The 19,658-nt window shown below is 33.6% G+C and overlaps 1 protein-coding gene across 4 annotated transcripts in view; it reads left to right on the top strand.

Moving 5' to 3' along the window:
* slc4a3 (solute carrier family 4 member 3) overlaps positions 1-19,658 on the top strand; it is a 97,975-nt gene that overhangs the window by 28,576 nt on the left and 49,741 nt on the right. For all 4 annotated transcript variants that reach the window (XR_007828405.1, XM_051119031.1, XM_051119032.1 and 1 more), the window contains exons 3-6: positions 12,595-12,751; positions 16,282-16,529; positions 17,138-17,313; positions 19,003-19,223. Coding sequence is in view for 3 of the 4 variants with exons in the window: in XM_051119031.1 (XP_050974988.1) it covers positions 12,595-12,751; positions 16,282-16,529; positions 17,138-17,313; positions 19,003-19,223 (802 nt within the window). In the remaining variant the exon portion in view is untranslated. The remainder of the gene's footprint in view (positions 1-12,594; positions 12,752-16,281; positions 16,530-17,137; positions 17,314-19,002; positions 19,224-19,658) is intronic.

Below are 19,658 nucleotides of genomic sequence, written 5' to 3' on the forward strand. Positions count from 1 at the left end.
CTAGTGTTATCAGTGTTTACACTGTACGGGGTCGAGGATCTCTCTATTCTCAGTGGTCTGAGCTCATGTTGTCATGGCGATGATGATCTCATAGTGCTGTGTACAGCTGGGGTAACCGCCTCCCCTCAATCCTGATGCCACCTGTTCAGGTTGGGAGGGGCAATGTTGATCTTATGCTTAAAAAAGTTGCAGCGTCTGCTTTACTGTACAGAAAGAGGAGGATATTATTCACCGCAGGTAATTTGTTGCACAGTTAGATGACTTGTAAACAGACTTGCATGCTTGAATGGACTGATGCATACAAGATTCTTTTATAATTCTTGATTATTAAAATCCCAGAATCAGGTTGCAGAGGCTGATAATGAATTTTTCTAATCATGAGATGGAAATCACAGGGAATATGATCATTCTAATCGTGAAACCTCTTAATAATTCCTTAATGATTCTTGCAGATCCTAATATATATATATATATATATATATATAAATTGCATTTATTGTGTTTTTTTGGCAATGTATTTATATATAAATGTACAGTTCATATTTATATAAATATGAGTTGCATGAATCTTAAAGGGGTCATCGGATGCCCATTTTCCACAAGTTGATATGATTCTTTAGGGTCTTAATGAAAAGTCTATAATATACTTTGATTAAAAATTCTCAATGGTAGTGTAAAACAACACCCTTTTTACCTTGTCAAAATGAGCTCTGCAAAAATCATCCCATTCTGAGGGATTGTTTCTTTAAATGCAAATGAGCTCTGCTCACCCCACCCCTCTCTTCTCTCTGCTGCTCTGAGGAATTGCGCGTTTAGCCGCGAAGCTTGCTAATTAGCACGTTATTAGGAAACGTGATTGAAGAGATTCATAAAAAAAACCTTATACTCACTTCTGCTGTAGGTGAAGCTGGATCACGATTGTTTCGCGTGAACATAGATGCATTTCGGGAGATTGGGAGGCGCATTCCCTTCACAAACAAATGTAACAGCGACAGGCATCTGAGAATTGCTCGATTTGAAAAAGGGGATATTATTTTTACAGATTAATTAAAAACCACTGCATGGATTTTTATCATTATAGGGTAGATTTGTACATACACTGCCAGCACACATTAATGTTCAAACAACATGTAAAAGTGAAGTTTGCATCTGATGACCCCTTTAATTAGACATAAAATGATTTGCAGTGTTGTTTTTATTGTTTATGTAGCAACTAATCCTAATGATATTCAGTTTTTTTTAATTTTACTTAATGTGTTTATTTTTGGTAATATATTTTTATATAAATATATAGTTCATATTTAAATATGAGCTGCATATTTAACTCATAAAGATGACGTAAAATGATAAGAGTTTGCAGTATTGTTTATATTATTTATGTAGTATTATAATATTAATATTTTAATTAGCTTTTAATTTTAGTGTTTCTTACATGCTTTTGTCATTTTTAAATACTTATATTTAGCTTTATTTTATTTCAGTTTTAGTTATTTTAGTATTAAACAAACTTATGTCAGTCAATTTCAAATTTTATATTTTATATTTATATTTATTTTATTTCAGCAGTATTTTATATATTAAAAAATATTTTGGTAATACTTTGCAATAAGGTGTCATTTGTTAACATTAGTTAATGTAGTAAATAACATGAACAATGAACAATGCATTTATTACACTATTTATGAATCTTTGTTAATGTTAGTTAATAAAAATACATGTTTGTTCATGTTTATTCACAGTGCATTAGCTAATGTTAACAACTTTTTTAATTTTAATAATGCATTAGTAAATGCTGAAATTAACATTAACTAGGATTAATAAACGTTGTAGAAATATTGCTCATTCATAGTTCATGTTCACTAATGTAAAGTTACTGTAAAGTGTTAACTGTTTTTTTATTTATATAGTATTATAATATTAATAACTGAATTAGCTTTTAATTTTATATTTACGTTTCAATTTAAGTGTCAATAAATTTCTTACATCTTTTTGTAATTTTTAAATACTTATATTTTAAATGCTTTTTTATTTCAGTTTTAGTCATTTTAGTATTTCAACTTAAACTTTTTTTTGTCAATTTTAAATGTAATACTTGTTATTTAGATTTCATTTCAGCAGTATTTTAATTATTTTTAACATTTATAGTTTTACTAGTAAAATCGTTAATTGTTTTCATTTTAATTAACAATATTATCAACACTGCTTATTTGTGAGTCTTTCAGGCTAAAAATACTGGATTTTATACTGAACATGTACTGTACTGGTTGTGTTAAGTAATTTGTTGTCTATTTATTGACTTTATATTCATTATTGGGCGGCACATTTATTTTAGACTGAATAATGAAGTTCACAACTAAATAGATTTATATAAAACATATAATTGTTTATATAATTAAGTTGTTTACATATTTTGCTGAGTCATTGTGGATTGTCAGTATGAATTACAGTTTTTTTTCTTTAAAAAACATTTAAAGGGTCTCAGTTCCCAACTCCATCTTTAATGCTTCAGAAATACACATTTGACCCGCTTTTGTCATATATGTGAAATCCTGGACAAAAGGAAGCAGACCTTTTCTGCCTGAAGTCTCCTCTCTTTTCAAAAACGTGTAATGAAATATTTTTCCATAGTGACGGTGAGTCATGGCTGGTACTGTGGGAAAGGGCAGATGCTGTGAAACTCGCCGTAGTGTGCTAGTGAAATGCCAGCAGTGAGCTGGGTGATCTGGTGTTTTTAAGGAGAAGAAGGTGTCTCTGCCTGCAGCTCTTTAATGACACTAATGGAGTTGTTTATAAGCCAATGACTCACAATAACAAGCATAAACAAAACATCTCATTTACATCATTCTCATCTTCTATCAGTCCTTGGCAGCATCTTTGAGCTTCATTGCTTTTAACAGTCTCGTGCAAGAGACACATGTGTACAGCAGCTCGCCTGTTCTCTCTGCCGAGGTATTTGAGCTGTGAGGCAAGGATAGTTTATTTATACAGCATGCTTCTTACACAATAATAATTCAAAGAGCTTGTATTACATTTTCGATTCCATTATGCCATTCACAGTACATCATGGGATTCTTCTTTATTCCCTCAACCTCGTCTTTCATCACAATTTCTAACTGAAAATGTCACATTTTCCAGAAAATTTGTATGTGTTGTGGTATTTTTCTGTTTGTATAAATGATACTACAGGTAATATAAAAAAAAATGAATCAATCAGTCAATAAATTATATTATATATTTTTTTTTCAGAGGTTATTCAGTAGTAAATATATATATATATATATATATATATATATATATATATATATATATATATATATATATATAATTTGTTATAAAATAATTTATTTAAATTAGAAATATTAAATATTAACTAATATAATTGATATTTAATCTAAAAATATTAAATGCATATTACATGTTTCTAAACAGGATTTCTTTGAATTTCATTCCATTTTTTTATTCTACTTCTTTACATTAAAAATATATATTTTTGTTATTTAAATTCCCAACGTTGATATAAGTGTCAGTCAGGAATTGACTCTCTCTGTCCTTGGCTTCCTGGAAAGGTCAGTACCTAATAGTGACTGTGAGAATGAATGAGTATTCTGTACTTGCACAAAGAGCTCTGGTGGGCCTCCACAGTCACTTGATATCCAGACTAGTCTTAGCAGGCATACTTGCACTTTCAGATGGCACTTTGAGCACCAGAATAGCCCTTTGAACACTCTTTGTCAAGCAGCCTCCTCAGGATGGAGTTCAGACAAAGAATACAAGCAGATGCACTACACTCTCTCACAATTGAGGAACATTTTTCATGGATGAGATGCACAATGTAATGTCAGTAGTACTGATACCTTTATTTCAAGTTAATATTATAAAAGCAGTTTTCTGCAGTATCTGAAGACTGGATGCGATACCTGAGGGCTGTCTGACTAAAAAGCAACTGCTTTCCGAACACCCACATGCATATTTGCATGCATGCTCTGTAACAAGCGATTGGGCCTTAAGGAAGAAGAGAAAACCACAAGATGTGGTCTTTATTACTTAATGTTTACTTGAATAATTACCTGAAAAGCAACGGCTTAATGGAGGCTATGTGTCACTGTTTCCCACTATATTCTGTTTAGCCTGCTGCTAATGCTTTCACAAAACCTTGAAACCTTCACAAATCTCACATGGTTACACATTTTTTTGCGGTGTTTTTGCATTTCCGTGACTTCAACCAGCAGATGCCCTCAGCATAGGGAGTCTGGATCGCTTCGAAACAGTCAATCATTTCACAATACAGTTGGTTTACATGATTTGAAGTTTCGAAAAGCCTCACTCCTCTATCATTGGGAGAATTGTCCTTTCTTCACTCTATATGCCACTATTCCTTGATTTCTGAAAACTAGTGAGCTAAGCCAGCAGTAGTACTGATGTCATTTGAACGTGGCTGAAGGCGAGGAAAGTGACTGAACGGACAAATCGATTCAACTGAGTGGGTCATGAATGCTGTGATGGGTAAAACGGAACTTTTCAAAACCCTGAATCAGTTAAACCATTGCGTCTTTTTCAAAGTGCTCGAATCAGATCCAGTATTGAGAATCATTTGGTTTAGATCTTGACTTTGGAGCGGGTTTGTAAATCATTTGATTCAGATCAGAACCTCAAAGCCCCTGTCGCAAATCATTTAATTCAGATCAGTACTATGTATTGTGAATCATTTGATTTAGATCAGAACTTCAGAGTAGGTGCACAAATCATTTGATTTAGATGGGAACTTTGGAGCAGGTGCGCAAATCATTTGATTCAGATCAGAACTTCGGAACGAGTGTGCAAATCATTTGATTCAGATCAGAACTTTGGAGCAGGTTCGCAAATCATTTGATTCAGATCGGAAATTCAGAGCAGGTTCACAAATAATTTGATTTAGATTGGAACTTCGGAGCAGGTTCGCAAATCATTTGATTCAGATCGGAACTTCTGAGCGAGTGGGTGAATCATTTGATTCAGATCAGAACTTCGGAGCAGGTTCGCAAATCATTTGATTCAGATCGGAAATTCAGAGCGGGTTCACAAATCATTTGATTTAGACTGGTACTTCGGAGCAGGTTCGCAAATCATTTGATTTAGATCGGAACTTCTGAGCGAGTGTGTGAATCATTTGATTCAGATCAGAACTTCGGAGCAGGTTCGCAAATCATTTGATTCAGAGCGGAAATTCAGAGCGGGTTCACAAATCATTTGATTTAGACTGGTACTTCGGAGCAGGTTCGCAAATCATTTGATTTAGATCGGAACTTCTGAGCGAGTGTGTGAATCATTTGATTCAGATCAGAACTTCGGAGCAGGTTCGCAAATCATTTGATTCAGATCGGAAATTCAGAGCGGGTTCACGAATCATTTGATTTAGATTGGAACTTCGGAGCAGGTTTGCAAATCATTTGATTCAGTTCGGAACTTCTGAGCGAGTGTGTGAATCATTTGATTCAGATCAGAACTTCGGAGCAGGTTCGCAAATCATTTGATACAGATCGGAAATTCAGAGTGGGTTCACGAATCATTTGATTTAGATTGGAACTTCGGAGCAGGTTCGCAAATCATTTGATTTAGATCAGAACTTCTCAGCGAGTGTGTGAATCATTTGATTCAGATCAGAACTTCGGAGCAGGTTCGCAAATCATTTGATTCAGATGGGAACTTCGGAGCAGGTTCGCAAATTATTTGATTCAGATCGGAAATTCAGAGCGGGTTCACAAATCATTTGATTTAAATTGGAACTTCGGAGCAGGTTTGCAAATCATTTGATTCAGATTGGAACTTCTGAGCGAGTGTGCGAATCATTTGATTTACATCAGAACTTCGGAGCAGGTTCGCAGATCATTTGATTCAGATCAGAACTTCGGAGCAGGTTCACGAATCATTTGATTTAGATTAGAACTTCGGAGCAGGTTCGCAAATAATTTGATTCAGATCGGAACTTTGGAGCACACAGAATTTATTTACCTTTTATTTAATTTTTATATATAATGGACACAGAATGCTATCGACTTCTGAAACTTTGACATGATGACGCCCTTCTCATCGGAGCAGGCAGCCACCTGTGACGTATGTTACTCTATCTACCGTTTACCCAGAACGCTTTGCTAGCAGCAGGCAAACACATTTGTCAGCCCTCACTGAATTCCCATTGTCATTCTGTTCACCTCACAGTTGAAATAAAGAGAGCTGCAATCCGTAACCTTTATTGGGAGCGCTTGCACTCAGACTCTCTCGCTCCAGCCATTAACATTTGCACAATTAGAGAACTGGAAGAGCAAATGCTGTTTGGGTCCCTCATTTTCATTGAGTACAGAAACGGTGGGAAATGCTGTTCAAAAACTAATATTCTAAAAAGCCCCTTGTTGTTTGTTTGTTTTGTTCTTTTGTTACATTATGGTAATTAAGAAGGGGCAATTATACAAGAGAAAGAATGAGTGACCAAATAGAGAGGAAGAGAAAGGGGATAATGTTACATTGCATTGGGACATTAATTTTATGACACATTTCCCTTCCAAATTCTCATTACTGTGATGCATCCAGATGTCTTTGAGTTTATGTAAAGAATATGTATTTCTTCAAGTAGAAATCTATTAGATTAACATCATAAAACAATTCAGTATATTCTTAATATTAAAACATTACTGTAGTACAATAAGGGTGTGAGTTATGTGAGGTTTGGTGTAAAGCCCCTAAACGGGAGTCAAAACAAATAGGGTGAGAGATGAATTTCAACGCATGAATTGGCAGATAATTATTTTAAAATGTGAGCTGCCCAGAAAGTCATTGAATAATACATTAAATATTTTTTTTATTTTTTGGTCAGTGCTGTTATTCTTGAAGGACACTGTTATTACTGCGCTGGACTGTTCACACAGAATGAGTTTTTCCATTCCATTGTTTTTCTGTGTAAACACTTGGTAATCGGACATCTATGAACACAGCGCTTAAGTCTCAAGATTTTTGCAGCATCTCTCTCACAAGACTTGTATGATTTAATATAACGTAAATAATGTCTCCTACTGAATATGTAGTAGAAAACCCATGAAAGATTTACGTTATTTAAAAATCACATCATTTTATACATATTTTGGACTATGGGGGGCGCCATTATTTTAATGACTTGAAATGGTTGCACTCGGTGAGCTACTGGTGCTACCTGTTGCTATTTTTACCACAACACAACTCAGAATACACTATTTAGAAAATAAAATACTGATACAATGGCACATTGTGCACCTTTTGGTTGTAATTTTCAGTCAAAGGGCAACAAGAGAAGCAATGTGAGTCTGTACTGCTTTTCTAGTGATACGAAAAGAATGGGAAGATGCTTGTGGACGAACGAAACTTCCTAAAGACCTATGTCTTTGTTCTCTGTATTTTAGCCCTGATGCCTTTGAGGCTTTTAGTAGACCACAGCTACTGAAAGAGCTTACAAACGGCAGAGACAAGAAACGCTAGATACCATCCTGGCAGGATGTAAACATGCTGACACTTGTCATGATGCTGCAGCCACCGAAGGAGTTTCTCAGCACGGATTTCATTTGATATCCAGGGGCGTTTAGACTCCTTGTGGGGAAAATCGATGGTACGGCATTTGGTTTAAGGCTATGCTTATAATCATCGCCACTAGTGAGCTCTTTCAGTAGCTGTGGTCATCGTATCAGTATTTTGTTTTCCGAGTTGTGTTGTGGTAAAAATAGCAACAGGTAGCGCCTGTAGCTCAACGAGTGCAACCATTTCAGATCTTCGAAATATTGGAGCCCCCCCATAGTCCAAATTATGTATAAAACGATGTGGATTTTTAAATAAGTAATAAAACAACAAGCCTTTTGTGGGTTTTCTACTACTTACTTCAGTAAGAGACATAGTTTACTTTAGGCCATACAAGTCTTAATACCACAGGTTCCCTTTAAGACATTGTTTCAAGTTAAAACAATTTAAACTTTTACATGCAGTGCAATAACAACCAATGTCAGTTCCAAAAACAGTGGACCAATCAGAAGACCAGAGGTGGGGCCAGCATGGCAAGCTTTTGTTTATAGTAGCAAGCTGGCATCGCAACTGTTTTATTTGTCAGCAACAGCATAGTTCTGTGTAAAAAAAAAAAAAAAAAAGTACAGTAAAAATATTAAAATACTTTTATTATTTTTTTGAACAGCATATATTAAAGGAATAATAAATACAATTTACATTTTGAAGGGGTCATATAACGTTGCTCAAAAAAAAAAACATTGTTTTGTGTATTTAATGTAATGAAATGTGTTTATGCGGTTTGAGGTCTAAAAAACACATTCTTTTCCACATACTCTACTTTATTGTTGCTCCTCCCTGCCCCGCCTTTCTGAAACGCCTTTCTGAAATGCTATTACAAAGCTTATCATTCTGAAAAGCGAGGTGTTCTCTGATTGGCCAGCTATCCGGTGCATTGTGATTGGCCGAATACCTCAAGCGTGTGATGGAAATGTTACGCCCTTTACTATGTTGTGATGCCGTTTTCCGGCACGACAACACAGAAACAATAAAACCCAATTAGAAACTAGGCATTTGTTGCATCCAGTGGGGACATAACTAGTGATTATAATGACTCCTACTGTCTTTGTTACATGTTGCGTTGCATTTCTTTGCATAACACCATGTCTGCATTTGTGATCGTAGAAATGACAAACAACAAGCAATATTCTACATTGCTCAAAACTTGCGTTTGAATAGTCAGTAGCAAATTCTTTAAATATGAAAACGTACTTACAGGCTGTGAATCAGAAGCACCAGACTGTCCTTTCAACGTTAGAACTTTATAGCCTTAACCCTTTGTATACAGCTGGCACTGTAAGCTACTCTCCCAGTTTCAGGAAACAGTCCTCTGTAAAATGCGCAGCACCCACTCAAATATTTGCGTTGTACTGTTCTGGAACAGTATTGTAAATATAAGGAGAAGTCCACTTCCAGAACAAAGATTTACAGATAATGTACTCACCCACTTGTCATCCAAGATGTTCATGTCTTTCTTTCTTCAGCCTTTTTTGAGGAAAACATTTCAGCATTTTTCTCCATGTAGTGGACTTCTATGGTGCCCCAAATTTTAAACTTCCAAAATGCAGTTTAAATGCGCCTTCAAACGATCCAAAATGTGGTTGTAAACGATCCCATCCAGGAAGAAGGGTTTTATCTAGTAAAACGGTCGGTTGTTTTCATAAAAATAATACATTTTATATACTTTTACCTGAACTCTGTTTTGTTTCCCAGTTCATGACAGTTAGGGTATGTCAAAAAACTCCCATCTCATATTCTCCCTCAACTTCAAAATAGTCTTATATCGCTGTTTTACCTTCTTTGTTAAGGGTGTTTGATCTCGTTTGCATGTTCATGTTGCATAGACTGGGTCTGCAGCGATGTAGGATGATTTTGAAATCATTTTTGAAGTTAAGAGAGAAAATAGGATTGGAGTTTTTCGACATACCCTAACTGTCTTGAGTCAGAATACAGGCAAAGCAAGACAAGATGAGCATTTGAGATTAAAAAGTATTCAAATTGTATTTTTTAAATGAAAATAACTGATCGTTTTGCTAGATAAGACCCTTCTTCTTTGTATTTCTTCCAATTGATTTTGGTGTGATATAATATTACCATAAAATGTTTTGACAGGTTTTGTGACATACACACACATGATTCACAGTCAGAAAGCTCTGTTCGAGAGACATTTAAGAGGTTGGAAAAGTGGACATGAAAGCACAGAAATGGCATGATACAGCAGAGTGGCCTTTCCCAGCATCCTCTCTGTCTGCTTTCCACACTGGCTCATTTCCAAGTCTCCCGTTATTGTGAGAGCAAGCCGTTTATCATTTGACTTCACAGGTCAGTGTCTTCATTAAAGTCAGCACTTCAGCGGTGATAAAAGAGCGGCACACAGCGTGCAGACGCCGAGAGCTTAATGAAATGTTGTCCTCATTAATTTACGCAAAGCCGAGGGACACAATCAACAAAAAAGACTTTGTTTCCTTTAATTAGTGCCTCGTTCGTCCATCTCATTTCAGTTTTGCCGAATTTGCCCCATCTGCTCTGGTTAATTATGCAGGCGCCTGCCGATTGCCTGTGTGGCGTGAGATTATTTTGCTGAAGAATCAAAGCAAATGTGGCTTTTTAAAAAATGAATGTTTGTTTTAATGCTTCAGGGTAAATGATTTGTTGGCTTTTATGCTTGCCGTGTTCAGTTGGCCGCTCTACGTCTTGTTGCTCGTCCGACATGACAGAGGTGCGGTTGAATGCAGTTGTGGTTGTTGATGGGGGTGCTGCAGGGCTGCTGTCGGCTTCCTGCTGACATACTGGCATTTACTCTGACTGATCTGCGAGCCTTGTAGCCTGTCAGCTTGCTTTATCCCACCCTTGCTCTTCAAAGCCTTCTACTCACCAGCCAAATGTTAGATGCCTCCCATAGGTGGAGCTGTGGGCAGGGCCACATGGAGAGCTCAAATATGATTGGTCCGTCCAGTGCCTCATCCAACATGCATTTGGTTTTGTTTCATTTTGATTATGGTCAAAATAAGTCAAAATTAGATTATTTTAATGAAAATGTAGTATTGATACGGCAATGGATATTGGATATTGGCAATGCTCTATCTGTGTTTTTAGAAACAGCAGATGTTAGCCATTGATCTGCTTTAGCTGTGCTTGCCAAAAGCTTTGACACAGTGAAATCTGTGACTAGAGTTCACTGTTCATTAAATGCGTTTTTTTTTTTTTTTAAATCATGTTTGTATTTTACCATTTAATACCAAAATCCAGTCCGTCCAGATGCTACTAATAGTTAACGAACATTTATTATTATTATTATTAGTAGTAGTAGTAGTAGTAGCAGCAGTAATAGTTTAGTAGTAGTCATATTTTTTTAATAATATAATATTATAATGTGTAATAATTAGTATTGTATTTTATTATTAGTAATGCTTAACAATGTTGTTGTTATTATTATTATTATTGTTATTATTATTATTTTGTAATAATTTGTTGTAGCATTAGCAGAAGCTACTGTGATAATGATAATAATATTAATAATAATCATGTTATTATTATCCTTATCCTTAATAATAATACATGTAATTTAGTCTTGCAAATTATTATTATTATTATTATTATTATTAATTGTCGCAGTAACAACAGCAACAGATAATAATACTATTAATAATAATAATAATAATAATAATAATCATGATTATATAATAATAAAAACATTATTATCAATATTGATATTACTATTTTATCATTATTGTTATTAAATAATGCAATTTAGCAAAATAAATTATTATTATTATTATTATTATTATTATTATTATTTTATTATAATTTGTTGTATTTGCAGCAGCTACTGTGATGATAATGATAATGATAATAATAATAATAATAATAATAATAATAATAATAATAATGTTATTATTATCCTTATCTGTAATAATAATAATACATGTAATTTAGTAATGCAAATTGTTATTATTATTATTATTATTATTAATTGTAGTAGTAGGTAATAATAATAATATACAATTTTATTATCAATATTAATATACTGTTTTATTATTTTTATTAGAATCAACATTTTAATAATATTATTAATGATCATGTAAATTAGTATTGTAAATGATTAATATGTAAATGTATTTATATTAATATTAGCATTATTTTTAGTAATAATAATAATAATAATAATAATATAACATGAAACTTTGTAATGTAAAATATTATTATTATTATTATTATTATAAATTTATTATAATTAGCTGTAGTATAGGAAGCAGCAGCTGTGATGATAATAATAATAATAATAATAATAATAATATTAATACAAATGTTTCTATTATCCTTATCCTTAATAATAATATTAATAATAATAAATAAAAAAATAATAATGAATGTAATTTAGTAATAAATGTATTATTATTATTATTATTATTAATAGTAATAATATTATTATAATTATTGTATTGTATTTTTGTTGTGAAAAGCTCCAGATATATAGCAGGGTCACAAAATATGACAAGGCAGTATAAGAGGTTACCGAAATCTGTTACCCCTCTCTATTAAACACTGAATGGCTTTTATCTTAAATCCTCTGTGTTGATGTCTGAACTGTTTTGTATTCTAGAAAGCATATTGCTTTAATGGGAACATTTGCTGGCCAACAACAGGGTCACTAAAATCTGACAAGGGTCAAAAGCTTTAGGAAGGGGCAAAGTTAGTATGACATGTTTTAGATTAAAACACACACACACACATCTAGAATCTCCACTGATGCTTCTCAGTCTTCATAATGCCCTATTCTTCGGTGGGCTACAAATGATGACACATGGTTGACAACCCATCCAGAGCTGCGGTGCACTGGGTAAGCGCTAATGGACGTGTGGTTGTGGTTCAAGCTGAGAGAACATAAAACATCTGGCCGTAACTGCTCAAACTCTCCAGAGCATGCCAGAAGGAATCATTTGGCCTCAAGTTTATTTCCCTTACTTCCTCAAATGTCTTTTAGCATGTGGAACATCTGTCTGGCACTTACTGTGTGGTTTCACATGATCTCGTCTGCAGGTTTTGTCGGAAGAAGAAAAGGGCTCCACAGCAGGACAAGATGATGAGGAATGGGAGAAGGCCTTGTCTGTGGAGAGGTTTGGGGACATCATTACTGAGTCTGCCATCAATGGCGCAGACAAAATGGGCCGCAGCTACAATGAGAAAGACTTTGAGTGTAAGTACTGTCTGAAGTGTAACACAGTTATATGTGCTCTCCATTTCAAATAATTCCTGGGTGGATAATCTGGATAATGTAGGATGATCTGATTACAGATTTAGTGATAATCTGAGACAGACTTTAATTATTACTATTATTATTAGTAGCAGTAGTAGTAGTAATAATAATAATAATAATAATAATAATAATTATTATTATTCTTTTTATTATTATTGCAATTATTATTTATATTGATATGAGTATTTTCAATAAGTAATCAATTTAAAATAATAATATTAATCATATTTAATACAAATAATTTAAATATTTATGCAAATTATTATTATTATTGTTAAATTAGTAATTGTTGTTATTGTTATTAATAATATACATTTTTTTTGTTAATATTAACATTATTTAGTAGTAGTAGTAGCAGCAGCAGCAGCAGTAATAGTAGTAGTAGTAATAATAATCAAAATTAATCAAATATTATTATTTTTGTAATTATTAGTTATATTGATATTAGTATTCTATTGATATTTATTCAAATTTTATTATTATTATTATTACTACATTTTATTATTATTGTGTACTTATTATTATTTAAATAATGTAGTCTTTTTTAATGTATTAATAGTAGTAGTAACAATAATAATAATAATAATAATAATAATAATAATTAATCAGTTATTATTGTTAATATTATTGGTTTTAGTATTTTGTTAATTTGTTTAAATTGACATTAGTATTATTAATAATAATAATAGTAATCAAAATTAATCAGTTATTATTATTAGTAGTAATTTTATTGAAATTATTAACATTATTATTATTAATAATTAATGATAATATACTTATAATATTAATATTATTATTAATAATAGTAATAATATCAGTTAGTAACGTAGATTATTATTAAGCATATTTTATTATTTTAATAATAATAATAATAATAATAATAATAATAATTTTGTTGTGTTATTGCTGCTTACTGATAAAAGACAAAAAAAGACAAAAAAATTACAAGTATTTATTTATAATTAGTTATTGTTAACTAAAATTAATAATTATTAAATTAAGATTAAAAATGATTTTTTGTTAGTTGATAATAAATGGTAATAAATCCTAAATAGAATAAAATATAAATATTTAATGAAAAACTTAAATGTAAAAACATAGAAAATGCTCAAAAAAGGCAAATAACTGAAATAATTTAGGCTAAAGTACTAAAATTTAAGCTATATATATATATATATATAGATAGATAGATAGATAGATGGATTATATATATATATATATATATATATATATATATATATTTTTTTTTTTTTAATAAAAATGCCACCAACATTTTGGGTATTTCACTGGTCCTTTTAATGGTGATTATTCACCCATGAGTTTTAAAACTCCTGTTTTACAATTATTAATTATTCACAGTACAGTATAAGGTATAGGACACATTAGCATGCTTTAAATGCAATTAGTGCATTTCTGACTTTGTTTTGATCAGATCTGTAAAACCACCAATGTTGAAATTGAAGGAAAATGGCCTTTTTGATTGAATTTTTATTGATCTGATATCCATTTTCATGCTCCATTTTCTTTGAATCTGAGCATAGTTGAGCCAAACCCATTTGTCACATTGCAGATCCCAAGAGACTCGATCAGTTTTGGCAAAATGCATTTTACGTTTCTGCACATCAGTGTTTAGAGCTGTATTTGGTGCTGACCGCTTGTGACCGGATTCCCAGAGACGAATGAGGTATAAATGAGGTCAAAGATACGGTCGTTCAACACATACTTTATTAAAAGCTATTAAACTTCAAAATGTTTTTGAACTGTCAAGTTGCTAGAAGAACCCATGTCCAGATATGTAATTCTCGGAAGGAGCCTCAGAAGTACAGACAAGACTTTTAATGGCTCTCTCACATTCCCAGGCCTCCTGTGGGGCTGCGTCTGTGCCAGTCGCTTTCCGGACCCTGATAAATCAAGGCCCACATTTCCATCTACATGCGCCGACAGTAGTAGGAGGTGTAAACTAGCCTGTGATTCATTCACAGCGGAGCCGAGAGGCACCCTGAACACAGAGCTGCTGCAGGACAAATCACACATTAACGTCTCTGTGTTGCTAAAACTACTCAGACAGTCAGCATGAAATTCGCAGACTTACACAAACTGTTTTACTTAATGTTACTGATCTTATTGTGCAAAAGTCATCAGTGTTATTCCAAAAATTGAATAATCGTGCTCCACTTCTAATGCGACTTTCCTTTTTGGTTGACATCACAAATCGAAAACGAATCCACTCATAAACATGTCATTTACTGTATAATGTGGAATGTCACAGAATTTGCCAAATTTTGGATGAATAAATCAAAAGTAGGTCAGTACACTTAAATTAAAAAGTGATATGAACTAGTGTCTGTGAATATTAAGCAGCAAAAAGACTATTTAAATATGAATCCTGCATGTTCTGTGCAGGATTCATATCTCAGCCGAGGAAGAAGGGTCTTATCTAGTGAAACGATCTGTCTTTTTTTTTTCAGAAAAGAAAAATTTGTATACTATATTTGTGAACTAATTCCAGTACAGAATCTAATAGGATGTTGTGCATGCACGACTGAACGAATCACTCCCCGAGATGACTCGTTCTTCTGGAGTCACATTAAAGATTTGTTCAAAATGAACAAATCGTTCAAGAAGACCCATGGACGAGCATCCCAGAGGCTGTGCTACACAAGCTTTTGTGCTTAAAAAGTATACAAATTTTTAATTTTCAAAAACAATGACTGATCGCTAGATAAGACCCTTCTTCCTCGGCTGGGATCGTTTAGAGCCCTTTGAAGCTGCATTTAAAATACATTTTGGAAGTTGTTAAAGTATAGTTGTTAAAGTTGTGTTTCATTTCAATTAATTAGACATGCTTTTTTTGATAATTATTTCTTTAACTATTAAAACTATTACGAATTAAAATGGTTGGGGGAAAATGAAAAAAAAAAAAAAATGGAATCCAGAAAAATTTGAAAAAATAAAACAGATTTCATAGGACAGTAACATTCTGTTTATTAGAAGGATGTTCGTTTTGTCTGTTGCCTTAAATGGTCGAGTTCTTTAAATTCAAGTGGATTCTGATTGGCTATCAGTGTTTTTATCATTCGTTGGCTTGAAAAAAAAAAATTCTGAGACTGATTCCAAGAATATCGTTCATCTGTGTTGTAATCTTTGTAGTTGTTAAAGTGGACCTCCCTATTCTCATAGAATTAAAATGATTATTTAAATTTTATAGTTGCTATAGTTATGTAAGCAGTATCACAAGTATCGCAAGTAGGTGTGCAATATGGCTGTATATCGGCACGGCTTTGATTCAGCCGTAAGCCGAGAAATACTGCAAGTGGAGTGATACAAACTGTGAAGTGGTTGGAGTTCCGATATTGCCAGTATATCGCACTCCTCTAAGACAATCAGATTCGAGGACCACAAAGAACTGTTGTATAATGTTTGTTAAATGAACAGGCTTTTAATCTCTGTGTCTCTCTCTTTATGCATAGATCACCGGCATACGTTCCACCACACCCACCACCCTCTGTCCACCCACCTTCCCCCGCAGCGTTTCCGCAAGAGGGTGCTCAGTATGGACCGCCGGCGAAAGAAAAAGAGGAAGAAAAAGAAGACCTCCATGCCCCCGTCAGATGTCACGCCCACTATTCATGAAGTGGATGAGGAGGAGGCGGAGTCTGAGACGGAGGGACAGTGCCAAGCAGCCACACCTACTGAGCCATCAGAAGAGCTGCCACAGGTAAATTGAAATGTATTAAATTACCATACCACTTAGGCTACGTTTACATGACAACGATGTAGTCAAAAATGGAAAAGTTTTTTCCTTGCATTTTTTAAAAGTTTTACGTATACACAATGTTTTAAAAATAATTTGTGTTCACACATATCCATGAAAACTGCATTACATATGCCAGGCCAGCGCTGTTTGTTCGTGGTTGCCTTTAAAATCGACACATACTGCGCATGTCTACATACCTAACATGTACTGTGCATGCGCATGACGTCACCATTTTCAAAGATTCCCGTATTGGGTGTTTACATGGAAACGATAACGGTGGCGTTTTCGAAAACTTCGAAACCATTCCACTGCGTTAGGTGCAATAGAATGCAAAAATAACCATTTGAACAGCATGTACCAAATTAAGCATAATGAGGTAATGTGACAACAGTGTAAAGTACTATTGCTTGAAATATTTGTCACTGCATTTGAATTCACATGCTGTTAAGAACAGTATGCATGCTGTATACAGTACAGTTTCTTTCTGCACTACTTGATATGTTTGGATAACTGTGTGAGAGATGGGATGGAAAAATGGGGAGATGCTGACAGGTGTTGTGATCTCACAGCTCAGTTTGGGAAGTGAGGAGGATCTGGCGGCCGATCTCCCTCTCACCAGCTTCCATATGGAGAGTGAGAGACCCCCGAGCAGTGAAGAGACCCCACCCAGCCCAGTCGGAATGGAGGAGCAGGAGGAAACACAAGAACGACCACATGGAGAAGAGGAGAAAGAGGTTTCTAACAGGTATTTGACTAATAAGTGAGATAGATCTACTCCTTAAAGACCTAAAAACACTTACACATGTTAAATAGATTGATTAAAGAAGAAATTATAATTCCAGTGTCATTTACTCACCATCATGTCATTCCAAACAATGATATTTTGTGAAGATTTATTTCGTAAAAGATAAAATAATATAAGAAAGCTAATGTTTTTTTGTTTGTTTGTTTGTTTGTTTTTTAGATCATACACAGAGCTTCCAGTATTTGTTAGCAGAATGTTGATTGATTTTTGATTTAGTTTCATTTGGTCATTCAGTAGCAACTTGATGAATACACATGAAAGAAACACATGAAAGAATAAATGCAGAAATAAAGAAGAAATCAGGCATGCAAACAACAACAAAAACATAAAGAGTGCATTTTTTTCCCATTTGTAAACTGTCACCATTGGCATTTAATGCAACAAACATAGCTAAAGTACTAATTTTACTAATTGATCTACCAATTCCTTCTCCTGTAACTTGGCTCCAAGTCAGGTAAAAAATTGTCAGTTTGACCCCCCTCTACAAATGTGCACTACTATATGTAAATATTCATCCGTGACATTGAAAAAAAGTGCTTTTAATGGGAAGTACATGCAACTTCCTATTTTTTAAAATGCAATGTGATACTGTGAAAAAAGACTTTGCTTGAGATTGAACTGGAAAAGTTGTATTTTATTGCCCTCTGCTGGCTAACCGGTTTCTTGCAACATATATATGCACATTTGGTTAAAGTAAATATACAAATAAATTATCTTCAAATGTGTATTTATAGCATGGCCTGCCTTATTTAACTGTTGATTATTTTTTGCAGGGCCGTTGCTTTGAATTATGGGCCCCCTGTGTGTATATTTGTCTGGGCTTCTGACATAAATTAAATGAATGCAAATACACCAACATGATATGCAGTGGTTTAGTAAGTTTAATCTAACTTCATTTTTTTAAAAAAACAATTTTTTTATCATTTCTCTTAACTTTATATGAGATGAATAACAAATATTTGTTTCTTGCCCAGGGGCTACAGATGAAATTTAGCTATAAATAGTTGTAAATACACTATTAAATAAAATAAAAACATAGTAATTGGGTCTATGGTGCACATTAGGCTTAATGTATTATCCAGTGGTGTGTTATTTGTTAAATTTGCATGCTAATTGTGTTGCATTTTTTTCTCAGTTCTCAACTTTGAGATAATGCAACTAGTTTATTAATTTGCTCTTTTTAAACTTTGTAATGAGTGTACTCTGTAAGAAATGATTTTTCAAAGTTGTAAATAAAGATTATTGGAGTATGTTTTACAAGAAAACACTTTTTCAGTCCTTTTACTTAAAATAATATTTAAATGTTTAATTAAATGTGTTACTTCCATATCTTTGGAATTATTTGTGGAATTTAATAGCAATTTCTGATTGAAAATTGTTTTATCACCAAGTTGTTTTCAGTGTATTTTTTCCAAGTCATAAATTAGTTTTATGGAATGACAAACACAAACACAACATTTCTGTAGTTTTTTTTCAGCATTTCTGAGAAGTGGTCAACCCAGCCACCTAGAATCATGCGCATTTTTCACTTTATTAGCAATGCAGTTACATTAATTCTATAATAACAATAAACATAAAATGGGTTAAAAACATAGTTTGCAATGCTCAATTGTAGGTCTCTTTTTGTAGGTTTAGCCTATCTCCAGAACCTGCCAGTTTGACAACACGAGGCTGGTTTCGCAGGAAGCCCGTCCACCGGCTGGCTGGAGCCCAGCGGACCAGCTATGACCTACGAGAACGCATCTGTATAGGCAGCATGACAGCCATAGAGACAGCGGTGTACCAGAAAGTACCTACAGATGAGGCGGAGGCTCAGATGCTCGCCAGTGCTGACCTGGATGACATGAAAAGTAAGCAAAGTAAATTTTGGAAGAGACGTGAAAATAACAAGACACTGATATTTGCACATTTGTTTTACCTGCCACTGGTTTTGACATTCTTACAGTTATCAGATATGATCACTGGAATATTCCTATGCACAATTAAATTTTTCTTTTAAAGGTATCTGTCCTCTATTGAAAGCCATTTCCACCACTGAATAAAAAATAAAAAGGTTATTGCGACTTGTTATCTTACAATTATGACTTTTTTTAAATACTGTGATATAAACTCGCAATTCTGTGAACATATCAGTCTTTTTTTTTCTCCTCAGAACTGGACTTTATAACTCACAATTGCAAGTTTATATCTCCACAATTCTTAAAAAAAGGTAAGAATTGCGAGATACAAAGTCGCAATTGTGAGAAAAAAAGTCTGAATTGCGAGATACAAAGTTGCATTTGCGA

Source organism: Labeo rohita, chromosome 9, assembly GCF_022985175.1.
Source record: "Labeo rohita strain BAU-BD-2019 chromosome 9, IGBB_LRoh.1.0, whole genome shotgun sequence".
Taxonomy (NCBI): domain Eukaryota; kingdom Metazoa; phylum Chordata; class Actinopteri; order Cypriniformes; family Cyprinidae; genus Labeo; species Labeo rohita.